The 20,104-nt window shown below is 35.6% G+C and overlaps 3 protein-coding genes and 1 pseudogene across 3 annotated transcripts; all 4 read left to right on the top strand.

Annotated features, from left to right (window-relative positions):
* The first annotated feature begins 1,992 nt into the window (after positions 1 to 1,992).
* Positions 1,993 to 2,962, top strand: LOC132045020 (small polypeptide DEVIL 22-like). Its single transcript, XM_059435546.1, has one exon. It carries the CDS (start codon positions 2,100 to 2,102, stop codon positions 2,259 to 2,261), a length of 162 nt encoding a protein of 53 aa, XP_059291529.1. The 5' UTR covers positions 1,993 to 2,099; the 3' UTR covers positions 2,262 to 2,962.
* A 672-nt stretch (positions 2,963 to 3,634) lies between these two features.
* LOC132045019 (15-cis-phytoene desaturase, chloroplastic/chromoplastic-like) lies at positions 3,635 to 7,869 on the top strand (annotated as a pseudogene).
* A 2,296-nt stretch (positions 7,870 to 10,165) lies between these two features.
* On the top strand, positions 10,166 to 10,987 carry LOC132045023 (zinc finger CCCH domain-containing protein 56-like). The gene has a single exon (XM_059435550.1). It carries the CDS (start codon positions 10,166 to 10,168, stop codon positions 10,985 to 10,987), a length of 822 nt encoding a protein of 273 aa, XP_059291533.1.
* A 7,548-nt stretch (positions 10,988 to 18,535) lies between these two features.
* Positions 18,536 to 19,768, top strand: LOC132045022 (F-box/kelch-repeat protein At3g23880-like). The gene has a single exon (XM_059435549.1). The coding sequence runs from the start codon at positions 18,536 to 18,538 to the stop codon at positions 19,766 to 19,768; it is 1,233 nt and encodes a 410-aa protein (XP_059291532.1).
* Positions 19,769 to 20,104: the final 336 nt, after the last annotated feature.

Below are 20,104 nucleotides of genomic sequence, written 5' to 3'. Positions count from 1 at the left end.
GTTGAGGGTTTCCCAGAAATGTATAAGCTCCAAAATCAAAGTGAAGGCACATGCCTTTTGATTGATGAAACTTGTGTATCGTCCTTTAAAATTATAATCTCCTAGTGTAAAAAATTGAATACGATGGTGTATAAATCTCATTTTTTTGTTTGGTTTACAGATATTTACATAAAAGTCTCGTTAAAATATGAGATTTGAAATCTTGAAAATTAGAAATTTTACCTGCTACATGATGACACGATGATATAAATATTATTCATGGCGACAATATATACTACTTAAAACTCAGTAAGATTTACTCAATTGTAAAGATGGTATCTTTAGCAGGGAAGATAAAGATATGATGTATAAGTTAGGCTACTAATGGTCGGGTTTGAATGCAGCAGTCAGTTGGCACTCCACATTAAGCTAATCTTATAAATAACTAGATAAAAATCTCATGTTGCTGATGATTGAACAGGTGTATCGTATTTACTTCTTATTTAGAACACTGATAAGCTTCGAGCTAATGATTTCTGACAGTATAAACAAGTAGATCTATGGAGATTTTTGGTTGTCCCAAAACGTGAAAAATTGGGATCCTATAAACTGTATTTGCATTATACATAGTGGTTTGCAAAATTAGATTATAAATATCCAAGCTTGGTTACGTTAAATATTAAATGAAGGTGGCACTTCAATTTCATGAAGTACATAAAGCCAGTCAGCTATAATCTTGGGATTTAATATAAAAACAATAATAGAAGCCAGCTAAGAGCAAAGTGAGTACTGAACGTTACCTCCAATTGGCGTGGTAAGATAATTGAGATTCCTTTTTCGAGTTTCAGTTCTAGGAATGAAAAATCTCTTGGTAGCAATTGCATCTTATTTTACACAAGTGAATGTCGATCTATTATCATAATTTAGCTTGTACATGAGTTTAAGCATGAAGACTCGAAGATTTTATTTTCTGTTCAGATTATAAACATGAATATGTCGAAAAAAACCACTTAGTTGAAAGAGTTTTTACCGTCGTTTGATAGGAAGCACCTTATTTTCTTAACGAGTCTACTCAATGCCAACTCAAATTAATCAGGAGAGTAAGTTTTGAATGTGAAATACCTAAAGGAAAATAAATTATTGGCCGTTTGATCCACGCTGGAACCAGAACAAGAAAATCTGGACCCAAATTTCAAAAGCTACAGTGAAGTAGCCGACATCGTGTTCCCAAATCCCATAGGGATGCCTTGTCCAGATTAAGCCACTTTCCTTTTCTCACGCTCACTTTACCACTTTTCTAATCAAAACACACGCACCAAAACACACATAACTACAACAAATTTAACAATCATCCCTTATATTCCAATTTACTATGCCTCAGAAGAATACATACCCCCACGTTCACTCCTCTCTTTTCGCAGCCAAATTACGAGAAAAGATAAAAATGGTCCCTTATTTTTTTTATAGCAGGTTTAAAATAGTCAATTGAAAAGTTTTGATCTTTTTACGTTTTTTTTTCTCCATCAATATTTAGATTTAATCGCAACTATGAAAAACACAAATATGAACAAAAAATAACAGAAATTACACCAGATTCTTGAAATAGAACAAAAATAATATAAACTACAAAATTTGTATTTCAAATGTGAATTACCGTTAAATATTTTCTATTTTCACAGATTCAATTAAATTTAATAATGTGATTTGGTAAACGACGGAGATCAAAAGTGCTTACTTTTAACAAACTTAAAGGACCAAAACTGCTCAGTTGATACTAAAATACTATTTTAAACTTACTACGTATCAAAGATAATGGACCATATTTGTTATTTTCTCACCAAATAGCTCTCTAAGATTCAAAACTGCTGTTTCTTTCCATGCAAATCCCCCATTTTTCGAAGTGACCATGTTCATTGTTTAACCACACACCCCCCCCCCCAACCCCCCGGTCCCCTTGCATTTCTTGGCATAAATACCTGTTTCCTTCACCATTTTTTTCCAATCAGGGTCCAGCTCTCAAGTTGAGCTTTTTTCCCCTTTACTCTTTTCTCAATCTTTTTCTTTCTTCTCCACCACCAAAACTAAAGTTATCATCTTTAACTAGTAATCAAGAACTAATCATGGCTGATCAACAAGTAAAGCAAGTGTCATACTCATCAAAAAAGAAGAACAACATTTCAAGAAAGTGTGCTTCCTTGATTAAAGAACAACGAGCCCGGATTTACATTCTCCGTCGATGTGCCACTATGCTTTGCTGTTGGTATATTCAAGGGGATGATTAAATTCATATATAGTTACAATCCAAAATCAACTCCACAACAACTACTACTACTACTCCACTCCTACTTAAATTAAACATACAACCAAAATAATTGTACTCTACTACGTCCTTGTTTCTACTTACATACATATGTCTCGCCGTGTGCTTTCCCCTTTTTGGCTCCATCCATCATTTTCACGTGCTTGGCAAAAATCTGCAGACCCGCACGTGAGGGTCGTGTTGAAGATATAATTAAGTAAATAAAAAAGTGTATCCTCTCTAATAGCTTAAGCTTTTTGAGATGGTCACACGTTTCAAAACATACACATGTTATGGCTACTCGGCCAAGCTAACTGGTCTTGCTGGTCCTGTTCGTCTTCCGTAGTTTCTTAGCGGTCTGCTCAGTTATTCTGTCTTTTTGATCCTGTGCCACTTTTCACTTTTTTATCCAATGGATTCAAAAGTCCATTGGGTTTTTTTTTTTGGGACAAGAATAAATTACAGGAGAAACTTGTCGATGGCCTCTCTGAAACAAAGGTTTTTGGACAAACAGGGTTATGGATGGATGGGGAAGCGGACACAGTGGGAACTTCCAAGCATATGGTGGACACAAAGTTTAGCGACACTGAATTATAGCAAGAACTCGTTCTATATGAAAGGCTCTTTTTATGTTACAATGTAACAAGTGTATATGTAATTGTAATGCATTTTACAATGTTTTAACCTGTCTTTCGTGGTCTGAAGCAAATATAGAAGCACAATAAAGATCGACGTGATTCAGTCCACAATCGAAGGGTAGTATATATGTTTACTGGTAATTAATTCAATAAGCGTAATACATCCATGGTGCTGTAGTAGTAGCATCTTTACTACTATGATTGTATGAATAAGGAGGGCCGTGGTAGCTACCTTTAATGGAATGAAATTAAAGAACGAACTTTATGTTTAATCGCCTTTTCTCTAATGGATTAGTTTGTGATTTTATAAGTGATAACAAAGTATTTCCTTTTTGTGTGTAGTATTTTGGATTTTTAAGTAAACTTTCCTTAAAACTTTGCTTTAGGGACTTTCTTTGACATATGCACACCAAATGAAATGACAATTTTATTTTGAGTTGTCATTGGAAGATCGATTGAACATAAAAAAAGGAGACATATATTGGAAGAGTAAATATTTGAAGGGATGATAAGGCAGGCTTTGGGAGTGAAATTATTAGATATGGATACCAGCTTCGTCATCAATGTGGAAGTTTGCTGCTGCTATTGCTGTCTTATTGCACAAATGACAGTTGAGACGCTAGCTTGAGCCAACCTGGTTAATATAGTAATCATACTTGTTATCTCTATTAAATCAAAGTTATGTAAGTGAAGTCAAAGGACAAGAATCTACAGGAGCATTATTTCCCTTTCTCATGGTGGATAATTAGATATCCACCTTTCTCATGCTAACAACATAGATCGAGCAAATATCAGCAGCAGTAATTTTCTTTGCAGGGTGTGCCGGATAGGGTGACGGATGAGGTGTTCATCGCCATGTCAAAGGCACTTAACTTCATAAACCCTGATGAGCTTTCAATGCAGTGCATCTTGATCGCGTTGAACAGATTTCTTCAGGTTAGCATCCTGGCCCCACGTTAAAAACAAAAGAGCGAAATAATTTATTCCTACGAGGTCTCTCATATGGCATGAATTTGTAGGGAGAGGTTTCTCTGGGTTGAGGACATTGTTTTTGACTGATATAGAAGTTTGTAATTGATCGACCTATTCTTAGGAGCTTCTACTAGAAGGAGCTGAACTGATTAATGGCAAGTTGGACACTTATATTGACCGTCCTTCTTCTTTTTTATTTCGGAAAAGGCTCAAATATGCCATCCAACTATCAGAAATGGCTGATTTATGTAACTCGTCAATAGTTTGGCTCATTTATGCCATCGAACTATAGGAAATGGCTCATTTATGTCATTGAACTATAGAAAATGGCTCATTTATGCTACTCATCAATAGTTTGACTCATTTATGCCATCGCCTGTTATCAAAATGACTCATCCATGTCATATTTCATTAAAACTGAATTTGCAATACCATATATGACACGTGGCCTCCAACTAGATTATGGTTGTGGGTGGATAAGGTGTATGGGTCCCATTTTTTATTAATTTGGTATTTAAAATTTAGCTGGTTTAATTAAACAACGTAGACCTCTAATTGGAGGCCACATGTCATATCTGTATTATAAAACCGGCGTTAATGAAAAATGACATGGATGAGTCATTTTGGTAATGAGTGATGGCATAAATGAGTCAAACTATTAATGAGTGGCATAAATGAGCCATTTTCTATAGTTCGATGGCATAAATGAGCCATTTCCTATAGTTCGATGGCATAAATGAGCCATTTTCTATAGTTCAATGGCATGAATGAGCCAAACTATTGACGAGTGGCATAAATGAGCCATTTCCGATAGTTTGATGGCATATTTGAGTCTTTTCCGTTTTTCTTTTTTTAATACTTTTTCTGGAGCGTCTTAAATCTCATGGATGAAGGACTACTTTACTGATTCACTTTCAAACAGCTCAGTTGTCACCTAGTATGCATTTTTTATGTCTTAAAGAAATGAAGGTGAACTATTTATCACACCGAAGTAAGAAAAACACAGAAAGAAGAAGAAACGATGGTGAACAAGCACTCAGTTTATCTTTCCTGATATCTTTTGAATTATTAATGAACAGGAGAAACATGGTTCAAAAATGGCCTTTTTAGATGGTAGTCCTCCTGAGAGACTTTGCACGCCGATTGTTGAACATATTGAGTCAAAAGGTGTACAAGTCAGACTGAACTCACGAATAAAAAAGATTGAGCTGAAAGAGGATGGAAGTGTCAAGTGTTTTATACTGAATGATGGCAGTACAATTGTGGGAGATGCTTTCGTGTTTGCCACTCCAGGTATAATATCCGTTATACTAGTCGTTTCTTCCAGTTTTCTCATTTTTAATATGAGTTTAGAATTTTCGCTGACTTTGGATGATCCAACCAGTGGATATTTTCAAGCTTCTTTTGCCTGAAGACTGGAAAGAGATTCCATATTTCAAGAAGTTGGGGAAGTTAGTCGGAGTACCTGTGATAAATGTCCATATATGGTTAGCGGTGAAATGTTTACTTGTTAGTGTTTTTTTCATCTAGCATATCTATGCATATGCATGTAAATGTCTATACATACGTGTTCAGTTTGTGTTATAAATGTTGACATGCATATTCCTCACTTTTTGTGTTAATTTCCCTTAAAATGAAGAACTTATGGATGGCTTTTCCAAAACTTTGATAGGAAAAAGTGCAAATTCTGTGCTACCTGTGTATATTAGCTATATTAGTGGCTGAATATTCCGCTGAAAAGACAATCAATTAAATTTAATTGTGGATACATATGTATCCTTAAGATACTGAAACGACTATCATTATTGATATCAAACCAGTAACAATTGTATGAACTGCAGGTTTGACAGAAAATTGAAGAACCCAGAAGATAATCTGCTCTTCAGCAGGTTAATTTCGTTTAATTTTGTTCTTCCAAAGCAGCTTCTGTGTGTTGATGTCTCTATTTTCATATTAGTTTTATTCCCCCCCACCCCCCAAAAGCCAACCAATCTCTAAGCATTAGCTGGCTAGATTCAGTCAAGAATAGACATGGTAACCACTTCCCATGGCATGAAAAATGATCTGGAGGATTATGCTATCCAGGTTCTGTCAGTTATATGTTGATTTAAATGCACCTCTGTTGATGCCTTGGTGGAGACAAGGTGATAGAGGTCCTTTTTCAATTCTTAGGATATTATGTTGTTGCTGATACTTCTATTGGTTCCCTTTCTTAATATCTCTTTCATATTCATGCAGAAGCCCAGTGCTCAGTGTGTATGCTGACATGTCCGTCACATGTAAGTTATTAACTCGTCTGTATCCATTCATATTGTTCTCAAATTATAATCTGAAGAGTTGCTGGTAAATTGCATAGTGCTTGTTGTGTAAGTGTATGAGTTGTTGCCATAGTTTTATTGGTAAATGTTGTACAAAATATAAAGCACTGGTTACTAGTAAGTTGGATAAGTTCACTAGGTTCATTATAGAACATTCAATTAACTGTCTATCATGAAGTTATTTCCTTTGCTGGGTATGGTCAAGAGTGCATTACAACTTAGCCCACTATCCTTTCATGTGTGGTTTAGGGCCCTCTGACACAAGTGGCTTCTCTGCAGGAATATTACAACCCCAATCAGTCTATGTTGGAATTGGTTTTTGCACCTGCAGAAGAGTGGATATCTCGTAGTGACTCGGAAATTATTGATGCTACAATGAAGGAACTAGCAAAGCTATTCCCTGATGAAATTTCGGCAGATCAGAGTAAAGCAAAAATATTAAGTATCATGTTGTCAAAACTCCAAGGTAAGCTAGCATTTTGCTTTCCTAGTTGCTCATGATTATATGGTTTCTTGCTCTTCGTACGAGTATATTTTGACAATATTTAGAAGCCCTGCATTTTGCTAACAGTTGTGTAATTTGCTAAAATTGCAGTCCAAACGGAATCTACATACAGAATCCTGATTGATCTGTTTTTTCCCCTCAGGTCTGTTTATAAAACTGTGCCAGGTTGTGAACCCTGTCGGCCCTTGCAAAGACCCCCTATAGAGGGGTTCTATTTAGCTGGTGACTACACGAAACAGAAATACTTGGCGTCAATGGAAGGTGCTGTCTTATCAGGAAAGCTTTGTGTGCAAGCTATTGTACAGGTTAGTTCTCACTGGTAGTCAACAGTTGTTTTCTTCCATTCATGGCGTGTTTGATTATATTCTGTCGTCTTTGTTGCGGTAGAGAATTGTGGAACCATTTCTTAGGCATTAGTTAGCAGTTTGCTTCTGCAAATCCTGTTTCGCATGAATTTGGTGGGAGGAGAAATGGACGTTAAGCATCCATTTTACTTGTAATTGCTAATTCTGCATCTGAGTTATAGTCCTCCCACCAGTAAAGCGTAGTGTGGTGGGATGTATATGATCCCGCCATGACTCCATCCTTAATCATTGTCTTGATTTCGAGCCTTGGAAACGAAGAAACTCTTGGGAGGGATCGCTTTTTCCTTGAATGGGCCCTATCGCAGAAGCGGAGTTACGATTTGAATTTATGAGTTCTTGAAACTGCAACTCACTGGGTTCGTAATAAATTATTTATTCATATTGAGTGAATTTTTAAACACAAATATCGGGTTTGATCCAAAGCTACTGTAAGCGAAGCTCTAGCTTCACCCCAGACCCTCGCGCGAACCGGGCTAGTCGGACCAGTGAGTTTCAAGTACTGGCTGGTTAAAACAAAAAAACTTGTGCACACAAATTTCACCGTTACTCGGGAATTTGCCCTTTTAGAGCCTCACCTTAGAGCTTGATATGCCCAGAGGGTTGTGTTTTATCGTCCTTTATCACATGTATATCTTTATATTTTGCAGGATTACGAGTTACTTGTTGGGCGGAGCCAGAAGGAGTTGGCGGAAGTAAGCATAATTTAGGGTGGTGGTGTTTTTATTTTGCTTCTGTACACTAAATTTATGGAGGAGGAAGCGTTGTACACAGCATATACAAGAACGGTACAAGAGTGAACCAAGTAGGAGAAATGTTACCTAATTCAAGGGGCAAATTAAGCTCCTATACAAACATCAAAAAACGATTTATGCCTTGAAGATTAGCATTCTTTAATAGAAATTAAAATGTGAGCGTATAGCTATTTAGCACTTTCTTTTTCTGTGGTTTGTAACCGCTCTATTTTTTTAAGCGTCATCACAAATATGTACTCCTTCATTCCGATTTAATTGCCATGTTATTAATTTTAAGACAAAAATATTATGCAATCCCAAGAAATTCACATACATGAGTTGACATTCATCGATAACAAAATTTTGCTACAACAACAACGTCTGCATTCAGTGGCGCAATTAAAAATTCTAATAAAGAAGTTCAAGAGGTGCTAGACGTCTGTAAAATTTAGGCATGGATCCACAATATTCGCCTTTGTGGAATCAAGCAAATATTGTAACCAACAGTTCTCATATTGCTTAATATATAGAGTTAATGGTCAAAAATTTAAATGAACTATCACCTTTTTTTTTTTTTCGAGTTTCGCACATTGTTCGCTTTTTCTACCTAAATTATTATTATCTATGGATTAAAACATGTCTCGAGCCAACTATCACTTCTTCCCTTTTCTTATCTGAATTATCACCATCCAGTTGTTTTAATATTATATATAGATGGTGACGATCAAGTAGGAAAAAGTAACGACTAATAGTTGAGGGGTGAAAGCTCGTGAAAAAGTGATAGTTTAGGTGTGTTTTTGACCAACAACAACAACATACCCAGTGAAATCCCATAAAGTGGGTTCTTGGATGGGAGACAGTATGCAGACCTTACCCTTAAGTGGGGGAGGTAGAGAGACTGTATCCGGTAGACTCTCGACATAAGGACAAGCAAATCAAAGCACTATGAAAAAAGAAATAACGGAAGCGGATAAGTCATGGCAAAATGCGATACAGAGTATGATAAAATGTCTAAAAAAGGAGCAGTAACTATCACAAATTAATACGATAATCGAAGAACCAACATATTAGCAAAAATTGAAGAGAAAGAAACTACAACAGCATTATTTCTATTGTTGTTTACTAATTAAATCTTCTCAAGTGTTTAAGGAGATTTCATTATGTAGAAATAGACGCACATGAAACCTATTAAATCAAAGTTACGTAAGTACATTTATCTCTTGAATGTGGGCGTACAGAGAAATAATTTTGTAGTGAATATGGAATAGGAATCAGATACAACATATTGGGTTTTAATTATTTATATAGAGAGAGAGACTATAATTTTTTTATAATTAATTATCTTAGCAAAAATAATATAACATAGAAAAAGACTTTTAAGTAAGAAGTTATAACCAACGGTCGGCACTCTTTTAATTTTCCTTATTCTTAATTATAGATTTTTAATCAAATCATTTATAAATAGTTCACTTCCCGCTTTCTTTTCTTCTCTTCTTCTTCTTTTTCTTCTGGTTAACGTAGTTAAGTCTTGAGTCTTCAAGATCCCCCATACTCATCATAATCGCCATCCCAAAGGTCTACATTCTGGTATTCAAGATTACACACATTCATCAATCATCATCATCACCCATATTCTTATACAGTATATAGTTCACTTCCTGCTTCCTCTTCTTCTTTTTCTTCTGGTTAAGTCTTGAGTCTTCAAGATCCCCCATACTCATCATAATAGCCATCCCAAAGGTCTAAATTCAGGTATTCAAGATTATACACATTCATCAATCATCATCATCACCCATATTCTTATATATAGTTCACTTCCCGCTTCCTCTTCTTCTTTTTCTTCTGGTTAAGTCTTGAGTCTTCAAGATCACCCATATTCATCATCATCGCCATCCCAAAGGTCTACATTCGGGTATTCAAGAGCACCCACATTCATCATAATCGCCATCCCAACATTCTGGTATTCAAGATCACCCACATTCATCAATCATCATCATCACCATCCCGAGGGTCTACATTCTAGGTATGAAAATGATGTCTTTCTTCAAGTTAATGCGACTTTTATAGAAATTAATATTGTCTTGATTGTTATTTGTTACTAGTAATTTTGATTTTAAACTGAATGTCTCAGTCTTTTCTACTTTCTGTAGAATATTCTAGTTTCTATTTGGTTGTGAAATCTTCTATTCAGTGCAAAATTGCCTTTTTTTAAGGGGGTCCCTCTAATCTACGTTCTTGGTGTGAAAATTGGGGTCTTTAGAGAATGTGTATACGTTTAATTAGTTTCTTACTAGTATTTTTTATTTTAAATTGAAAGTTTCAGTCTTCATTGAAGCCTTTGCTTGTCGGCTATTGCAGATGTCTAACGATAAGCACATTCTGCTGCGAGCAGCGGAGAATGATGATCTGGAGTTTTTTGAGAAAGTGTTGAGTTTGGAGATGGACTTGAGTTTAGGAATGGACGTCGATGCCGTGCATGACCATGAAGGCGTGTCTAGGACACCTTTCATGGTGGCCTGCATGCACGGCAGTATAGGTGTAATCAGGTTGCTACTGTCTAGGAAGAAGGTATTCGTCGAATACAAGAGCAGTGACGGGAAAACTGCGATCGATTGGGCTAGGGAAAGGAGTTTGCCTCAGGATGTGATCCACGATATAATATTAGCTGCGAGGGATTGGTTGATAAACAACTACAAAATTACCCCCTGTCCCACTACATGCGGACGCTCAACATGTCCATTCTTGCACACCGGGGAGTTGAAAAGAAGAGATCCGAATAGATATGGTTATTCGGCAGCATTGTGCAACTACTTTACCGAAAAACGTTGCAGAGATGGGGCGATGTGCCAAAATGCGCATGGGAAGATTGAGAAGGATTACCACCCCGACTTGTTTAGGACTCGGAGGTGCTACTGGGGAGAACAATGTTCCAGGAAGGGCATATTGACTTGTAGTTTCGCACACTATGGGGAAGAAGGCATCTTGAGAAACCGAGCTCCTAGACAACCTAACCCTGTTCCTGACCGAGCTCCAGGAAGACGAGCTCCTGGAAGAGTACCTCTGCCCGAGAATGATTTTGTTTCTATCCCGTCACTGAATCCCAGCTATTTCTCAACAGTAGCAGGGCACTGGGAGATCATCCATGAGCCACTGTATGAGCAACCATGGCATTTTCTTTGACTAGTAAAGGTAAAAGCAATCGTGAGCAGGTTGTTGAAGATAATGAACTTGAGATATTGTACATAAATGTTGAGAATGGCATAGTACCTCGTTACTTGAGTCTGTTGAACTCGAAGTAGAACTTATTACTGTAAACAATGTCTGCACCAGAGATTCGTTGAGTTTGTATCCTAGACATAAATGTTGAGAATGGCATAGTACCTCGTTACTTGAGTCTGTTGAACTCGAAGTAGAACATATTACTGTAAACAATGTCAGCATCAGAGATCATTGAGTTAGTCTACTAGAAATATATCAATCAATCACTCAACTGTGTCTCATATCAAAGTAGTTGGGTCATTCCCAAATATGAATTCTCTGTTTCTATCATGTTCTATCCAAGTTAATATCATTCAATTCTTACTAAATATACACACAATGGCATACTTGTTCCAAACTAGTTAATATCACTTGTATGGATTTTTTGCTCTCATTGCTAAGTTTGTATTTGCTGTATGCTAGAAATAAAGAAATAGGAATTACTTTTGGTGTTGGCCTGAGGACCAAGACGGGCATTTTATGGTAGATGATACTGAAGAGTGTTGTCAAGTCATTGAGTAGAAGCAGCTGATATATTAGTTTCTTGCAGTTATTAACGCAAATACGCACTTCCATTGTTGCCTCTTGGACACATTTGCTACCGAATTTAATGGCAACCTTTTCAAGGTTTGCTTAAGTTTTTCTTTTAAAAGAAAATTTTCATTTTCAGGGAGAATCAGAGAAGGGGGAGGGAATGGAGACAGCGAGAATTGAACTCACTTATTATGTGTGAGATTCAATTGACACTGTTAGATTATAAACCATGATCGTCAATGTTTGCTCAGTTTTATTTTCTTTTTGCGACAAAAGTATAGGAAAGGAGATGCTGATACTTGGTCTTCTGTTTGAAAAAATAATACGAAATACAATAATTTAACTTAATTGAACTACTAACTTCATGACTAGGGATTCCCTTTTCCTTTTAACGTTCACTTGCTCTACCTTTTCTTTTTGAACAACAAAGAAAATACATGCACAGGGAGGGAGATATGGATACTGGCCATCGGCAAGTCATTTACTGTCTTTTATTAAACTTAAATTTCTCTTTTCTTAAAATTAAATTGTCATGTCATTAAATCTCACCAAAAAATAAAAAATTAGTGAAGATGACCATTGAAAATAACTACGTAAAGTAAAGTAAATTTTGGAAGACAAAGAAAAGATAAATGACTTTGACGACCAATTAACCAAAGTTGAGTAATCGTTTGAGCAATCAATTCAGCAATTGGACTTGCTTGAACTTCTCACTTCATAACTTATGGTTTTCCTTGTATTCTTTAGACTAAATTAATCATTTGAGTTTTCGATAATCAAAATTTTCTGCAATCTAGAAAGCACTTCACCAAAAAGTAATGAACAAACATCACTTTTAAAAAAGGTATTATTCAATGTGCTTCAAACTTAAATCTTTTTTATTCCTGATTCATGTGTTCTAAGTTCTAACAGATATTCCTTTTAAATTTCGTCACAACCTACATAATTCATCTTTAGACATTTCATGGGTGCCTTCGGGGCTTGGTTGTCACCGTATCTAATTAGAGTTTAAATTCCAGCAGTTTATTTAATTTATCAACTCAAATACTTTCGGCAAAAAGGAAAAAAATCCCGAATCACATTTGTAAAGATAAAATTCCATATGCTCCATTGCACAATGAAACTTATTTGCAATATTCATGATATATGTTAGAAAATTACCAATGACTGAAAAAATATGAGTAACCACCATGTCAATGACAATACATTAATTTCGACATAGTTCAAGCCAAAAAAGTTAAAGAGTGGAGAATCGTACTGCTTATAGCTATAGGTGTAGCACAGATTGGTTTCTTGTTTTGGCTTTAGGGTGTGTTCGGTACGGAGGAGAATGTGTTTTTGGAAAATAAGTGAATTTCTTACTTATTTTCTCATGTTCGTTTGATTGGTAGAAAACATTTTCCGGAAAATATCCACCCAGGCCCCATCAACTCCAACCCAACCCCACCACCCCATACCACCCCAACCCCCACACCCATCCCCCACCCTTCACCACCCCCCAATATATATATATATGTATATATATATATTTTTTTTTTTTTGAAGTTTTGAATTTTTTCTAGATTTTCTACACCACCACATCCGCCCCCCACCCTTAGCGTGGACCCATACCACGCCAACCTCCACACCCACCCATCCCCCACCCCCCAAAAAAAAAAAAAAAAATTTAAAATAAGTTTTAGAAGTTACTTTTTTGGATTTTTACACCCCCCCCCCCCCCCAATCCCCTCCAAAAATTTTAAATTTTTAACCGCGCAAACTTTCAATTTTATAATTTTTTTATAAAGGTAAATATGAAGTAGAAAATTCGGGAGGGGGTAGGGGGTGCGTGCGTGGGGTGGGTGTAGATAATCGAAACAGAAAACTTTTCAAAACTTAAAAAAAAATGGAGGGGATGGTGGGGTGAAAAAAATAAAAAAAGTAACTTTTACAACTTTTTTTAAGAAAAAGTAAAAAAAAAAAAAAATAGTGGGGAGGGGTGTGGTGGTGTAGAAACCCAGAAGATTTTTTTTTTTTTTTAAAGGTGGGGGAAGGGGATGGGGCGGTGGGGTACGGGGAGCGGTAGGTGTAGGGTGGGGGCAGTAGGGGTGGGGTGCAGGGTGGGCGTGGCGTGAGGTGCGAGGTGGGTGTTGCATGGGTTGCGGGAGTGGTTAGAGTTTGGTGGTTGCGGGGTGGGTGGTGCATGCGTTGCAGGAGTGGTTGGGGTTTGTTAGTTGGGGGGTTGGTGAAATGCTACTTGTGGACTTGTTTTTCCTACTTTGATTAGAGAAGTCATTTTCCCCATTTTTAAGGAAAATGTTTTCCAAATTTTTTGACCAAACGAACATGAGAAAATTGGAAAATATTTTTCGGAAAATCTTTTCCTCATACCAAACACACCCTTAAACTAAGCTTACTTTTGGCCATAGATTTTGAAGCTGAAATTTGAAACTTGAAATTTTGTTGGAATAATTTTAGGAGCGATTCAAAATTTAAGAGCACCATTTGGCAAGACACAATTTATTATGAAAAGGTGTTACCTATTCTTTAAAGGATACACTTATTCATTATGAAAAAGTGTCATCCAATCTTAGGGGGTACGTCGATTCATGAAAAGTTATGTTTCACTTTCTATAAATATCTATTCCTCTGCAGAAAATTAGAAACAACAGATTTAGATCTTAAGACTCTTTATTATTTCATCTTCTTCAAGAGTATATTTTTTTTTTATTCTGAATTCCTACAAAAGCAATTAAGAGATTAAGAGGGTTCTTCAGAACTTCTATTTGAGTACACATTAGAAGGTTCCTGAGTGATTCATTGTATCTTGAGAGTAGAACGTCACTTTGCTATTTGCACCCGGATAGCGACGGAAATCATGAAAACAGCGCCATCCATAGCGTGCCTTGAACCAGGTTACCCAATCTCTGTCTTATCTTAATGTTGTTACTACATTTTATTTATCTCTTATTTGTTCTTCTTAATGTGATTATGTCTCATATTTTTCCAACAAATCTGAGGTTTTGAAGTTGTAATTTTTGGAACTTGAAGTTGTATTTGGACATGCATTTACTTGGAAAAAGTTTGAAGTTTTGTGAGTGAAAGTCCCAAAAAATCAAAAACTGGTCAATTGAAAATTTTCCAAAGATAGATTTTCAAAACTATGGCCAAACAAAAATTTGAAGATAAATTTTTAAAACGGAAAAGGGCCAAAATTACCCCTGAACTTTGAAAAATAGTTCATCCATACCCTTCGTTATACTTTAGGGCCAATTATACCCTTACAGTTATACTATGGGGTCAATTATACCCTTTCTAGCTCTGTTGCCACGTGGCATCATCCTAGCCCTTCAAAATTATTTTACCCTCAAATAATTTTTTACTCACTAAAATAACTCAATCCGACCCGAATTTTTTTTTTCAACAAAAATAATACGGATAATTTTTCCAAAAAAAATATAAAAATAATTCCGTATTATTTTTGCTGAAAAAAAAAATCGGGTCGGATTGAGTTATTTTAGTGAGTAAAAAATTATTTGAGGGTAAAATAATTTTGAAGGGCTAGGATGATGCCACGTGGCAACGAGATTAGACAACGATAATAATTGACCCCATAGTATAACCTGTATGATAATTGGCCAAAGATAACGAAAATTATGAATGAATTATTTTTCAAAGTTCAAAGGTAATTTTGGCCCTTTTCCGTTTTTAAAATCTACTCCAAAAGTTATGGCCAAACGCTAGCTAAAGAATAGCTGAGTATGGTGGCCCAAAGAATGTCTAGTTCCCATACAAAGCAGTAACAGGAAGTACATATCTACATGCAGTGTTATTTCAAATCACATCAATTTATTATAGTTAAATAATAGTAACAGTTCATCTGAATTCTTGGTCATGAAACAATAGGACCTAGTTATATTTACACAGAGACCTTATTTTCACCCGACCGATATCTCACCCCAACCGCTTTGAGAATCGTGAAAAACTCAGTAGGGTCTCAAGGGATAGGCTTATTCAGTATGTTTAGATCTATGTATTTCATTGTTGAATAGGGTTATGTTGATTTTCTCTCCACTGTATTAATCTATGTGTATCATAGTAAAATGATCATAACATTTATTACAGAGATCCGTTTGACCTGATCATTATATGGATGGAAATGTCTTTCAAAGGACTATAACTTACATCAGGGAAGTTTTCCCAGATTTCCAAAGAATAACCAAAACTGTTTATAGGTTTGTATTTGATATTTCCTCAAGAATCATTTAAAGTAAGATCCATTTGTATTTCCTTTCACCCGGTTAATTACTACTCTTAGTTGTTTTGGATTTTTTTTTATGTAAAATATTCGTAAACTAGTACTATACTTGTTTGCGAACCAGTTGTCATTCTATGGATACATGAAGAGATTCCAAATAATGACATCTGGTCTTGAACTTTAGGCCCGCTTAACAAAAATTTTAGAAATGACAACATAGTCTATCAGACATAAGTTTTAGTTTTAATGTCTCTTAAGTTAGCTTTACCTATGTGGTAGGAGTTCAAGAAACTTCAATAGGTTTACGCACAGGGATTCAATTGTATTGACTTGTCAATAATTAAAAAGTACCAATAGCTTTTGCCTATGAGTTAAACAAAATTTGTGGCCATTGAGCATGTTCACTGTCTCCGGACTCCTGTCTCATAGCAAAACTAATTTATGCCCTCAGCTTATGTTCAATGGGCAACAAATGTTAATTTATAAAGATTTTGGTAAGCGGGATCAAAAGTTCAAAGTCATTCCTTGACAAGGTCATTCTTGAAAATCACTACACTACTTATAAGAATAGGACATTTCAGTGTTACTCTCCCACTTCTGGCCCCTTAAGAAATTGTTTTAACTTTTAGCCTAACTGCCAGAAGCCGCCAAACACGTGACTCAGTTCAACAGTTTCTTGCTAATCACCGGGACTCGGTGCCAAAGTCTCTAGCGATTTCCAGAATTTGTTGAACTGATGTCTCGCTAGTCTGGCGACTTCTCGCGAAAGGGCTAAAAGTTAAATAGTAAAAGAAAATCCTCCGAGAAATGAGTGAGTGGCACGCGGGAGCATCCAACGCAAAACATGCTACCTATAAGCCTAATTTTTTTTCTTCAATTAGTAGTCGAATCAAATTTGGGAACATTATAGTGTAAGAAATCAAAACTGCGAATGTAAGTATGAAACTTAAAAATTTCACCAGATAATGGGTGCTATTTAAGTTTTGTCCCAGTTTAAGAAATTTATGCATAAACAACCCTAATTCAGGTTTTGTTTTGGACGCGTCAACTTTATGAACAATCTTATCACGTGTTTCATCCGTTCAAAGTTCAATTATTTGCAAGTTTTGTCAAATTAGCAATAATTGGGAAAATCAAGGTTTGAAGCTTACAAGCAAGTGCTGTCGATTCGGCAAAATTTGTCAAACAACAATTACAAGTATTCCGATTTATTCAATACAGAACAATTTTCTTATAAAAATAATATAGTTTTGAAGTGCATAAAAATCGATTAGTATTATTGAATCAACATTAAAAATACTTATGTTTTCCCTTAAAATTTGGCCAAATGCCTCAACTCACCGAAATAAGCATTAAAAAAAAATACTTTTATGCTTCTTAAAATCCTGGCCAACAGATTATTATAGTTAGTTTTAGACATCATGTGAACTTTGTTAACCACCCATACCCTTAACCTACAATCAACCGACAACTTTTTATACTTCAAGTTGATTCTTGAATTTTATACATTATTATTTGATTAATGATCTGCTAATATAAATTTTATTTTTATTCAAATACTATAGTCTTGAGAAAAAAGAAATCCGGTAATTCTTCCCTTACATGTAGAGGTGGGCATTGGTGGCTTGGTGCGGTATGGTATGATATTTGAAATTTTGGTACGATAATTTCGGTTTTCGATTTCTAAAAATACTATATCATTACCGTACCAAATTAATTCGGTATGGTTCGGTATTTTAAAATTCAGTTTTGGTATTTTACGGTACGGTAAATCGGTACCATAGTTTGTTCGACTTCGACTTACACATATACTCATATCGTGGAGAATTATGACTTCCGCTACTTAATAAGCATCTCAATTATTATGTACTAAATACCTTACACATGTAAAAATATTCAAAAGAAAGTACAAGCAATCCCCTTCGTAAATCAATTACAAAACAAATTCATTTAAATCAAGACAACGTAGTCAAAGTTCCAACATTTAAACAATTAGTTTTCTAATAGTACTATTTTATATATTTGTTAGTATTATAATACTAAGATATATGAATTGTATGTGTAATTATATATTTCGGTATGGTATTCGGTATTTCGGTATTTTCTTTATGAATACCGAATACCATACCGAATACCAAACTTTTTAAAAATGCATATTAAACACTGTACCAAATATCATAATACCGAAACTACGATATAAATTTTTTTATTTTCGATATGATAATCGATATCTATCATACCATGCCCACCCCTACTTACATGTACCCAAAATTCATAAAGTTCCCTTATCCTTATACAACTTTTAAACGGCCAACCCTTGCTTCTTCTTCTTTTTTATTTTTTTTTATTTTAGTTTTCAATAAGAAGTCCATTTCATCCAAAAGTAGTATTTTCTTTAAGCTTCTCCCTAAATAATTAAAGTTTTGTTTCCCTATTAACTTTGGTTTTCAATAGGGCTAGACTTCAATTATAAATACAAGTCTTTTTCTTTTCATTGGACACGCTTCAGCAGAGCAACACGCTTGAATGCACTCACGAGCCCACAACATTAAACTGGGTTGATTGCTTTCTAGTTGTTTGAGGAAGTATCCGAATTCCGAGACTGCTCCATTGGTATTTGCTTACACAAAAGGTGGTTGCTTTTCCTTGCATTCCCATACGCAGGATATCTTTCACCTAATTAAATATTTCAGTCAACGATGAATCTTCCTGTTGATATCTTAGTGGAAATTCTCTCAAGGGTTCCTGCTAAGTCTCTCCATCGTTTCAGGTGCGTTTCCAAGTGGTTTAACTGTTTAATATGTGATCACCAATTCCAGAACAAACACCTCGGACATGCCAAAAGTTGTACTAGGGATTTGGAGTCCAAAAGACTGATTACTCGTGTTGATGGTCTCGCGCTATCTTTCTCGTTATCTTCTACTTATAACAACGCATTCACCTGGAGGCCTAACTATGTTAGCGATAACAAAAGGAAAAGTTCCACATTCATGCTTGTTAATTGCCCGTCTGTCAATGGTTTGTTATGCGTGAAGTTAGGTACTTTTGATAAGTTAGCTGTACATCTTTGGAACCCTACTACCAATGAGTTAAGACGACTGCCAAATTCTTCACTTTTTTTAGGTGAGGAAACATATGATCCATGTGATGAACCCATTTACGGATTAGGTCATGACTCAGCCAATGATGATTATGTAGTTGTAAGAATGATCATGAGGTCACCAAATTCCATGGTTATCAAATTTGAAGTGTACTCTTTGAAAAATGACTCTTGGAGGCTTATTCAATTACAACCATTCTCTTACGCTAGTTTTCGTCAAGATGAGTATTTTAACTGCCAGTCTTTGAATAGTAGATTCCATTGGATGGTCTTAGATGACAACAGAGATGATATCTCATACGTGATTGTGTCCCTAAATTTATCAAACGACGAATACAAAGAAATTCCACAACCTAATTATCAAAAGTTTTCAATTGTTGATGTGGATTACACTGATGTTGTTGTTCTAGATGGCCAACTCTGTGTCTACATCCATTACTTTGGACGTTCTTTTGATTTGTGGACAATGAAAGATTATGGGGTTCAACAATCTTGGATGATGATGCTATCTATCCCTCAACATGATATTTTGGCATCTCTTAATTTGGATACGAGCTGGCTAGGTCATGTGCAGTTCCTTCCGTTCTACTTGTTCGAAAATGGTGATTTTTTGCTCAAGGTACACACAGGAGAGAGAAAAGACATTATGGTCTACAAGAAAGACAAGAAAGTATTAGAGGCTAGTATTCTTGGTCATGAAACAATAGGACGTAGTTATGTTTACACAGAGACCTTAATTTCACCCAACCAATATCTCACCCCAGCCCCTCTGAGAATCGTGAAAAATCTCAATCGAGTCTCAAGGGATAGGCTTATTCAGTATGTTTCTTAGATCCATGCATTTCATCCTTGGATAGGCTTATGCTGATCTTCTCTCTATTGTACTAATTTTATGTTTATCACCAAAAGCACAAGGGAGGTTTATAGGTTTGTATTTTATATTTCCTCAAGAATCCTCAAAGTAAGATATAGATTTGTATTTTATATTTCGTCAAGAATCCTTAAAGTAAGATCCATTTGTATTCCCTTTCACTCGGTTAATTACCACTCTTAGTTTTCAGATTCTCTTTTTTTATTTATTTTATGTAAAATATTGTTATGGAATCAAAAAGGCGAAAGAGAAAATCGAAGAGAGAAAGAATGAAAACTTTTGTATAGATTTGCATTG

The sequence above is a fragment of the Lycium ferocissimum genome, unplaced genomic scaffold (assembly GCF_029784015.1).
Source record: "Lycium ferocissimum isolate CSIRO_LF1 unplaced genomic scaffold, AGI_CSIRO_Lferr_CH_V1 ctg5848, whole genome shotgun sequence".
In the NCBI taxonomy this organism is placed as follows: Eukaryota; Viridiplantae; Streptophyta; class Magnoliopsida; order Solanales; family Solanaceae; genus Lycium; species Lycium ferocissimum.
The sequence above is the reverse complement of the archived record's forward strand: the minus strand, read 5'-3'. Positions and strand labels throughout refer to the sequence as shown.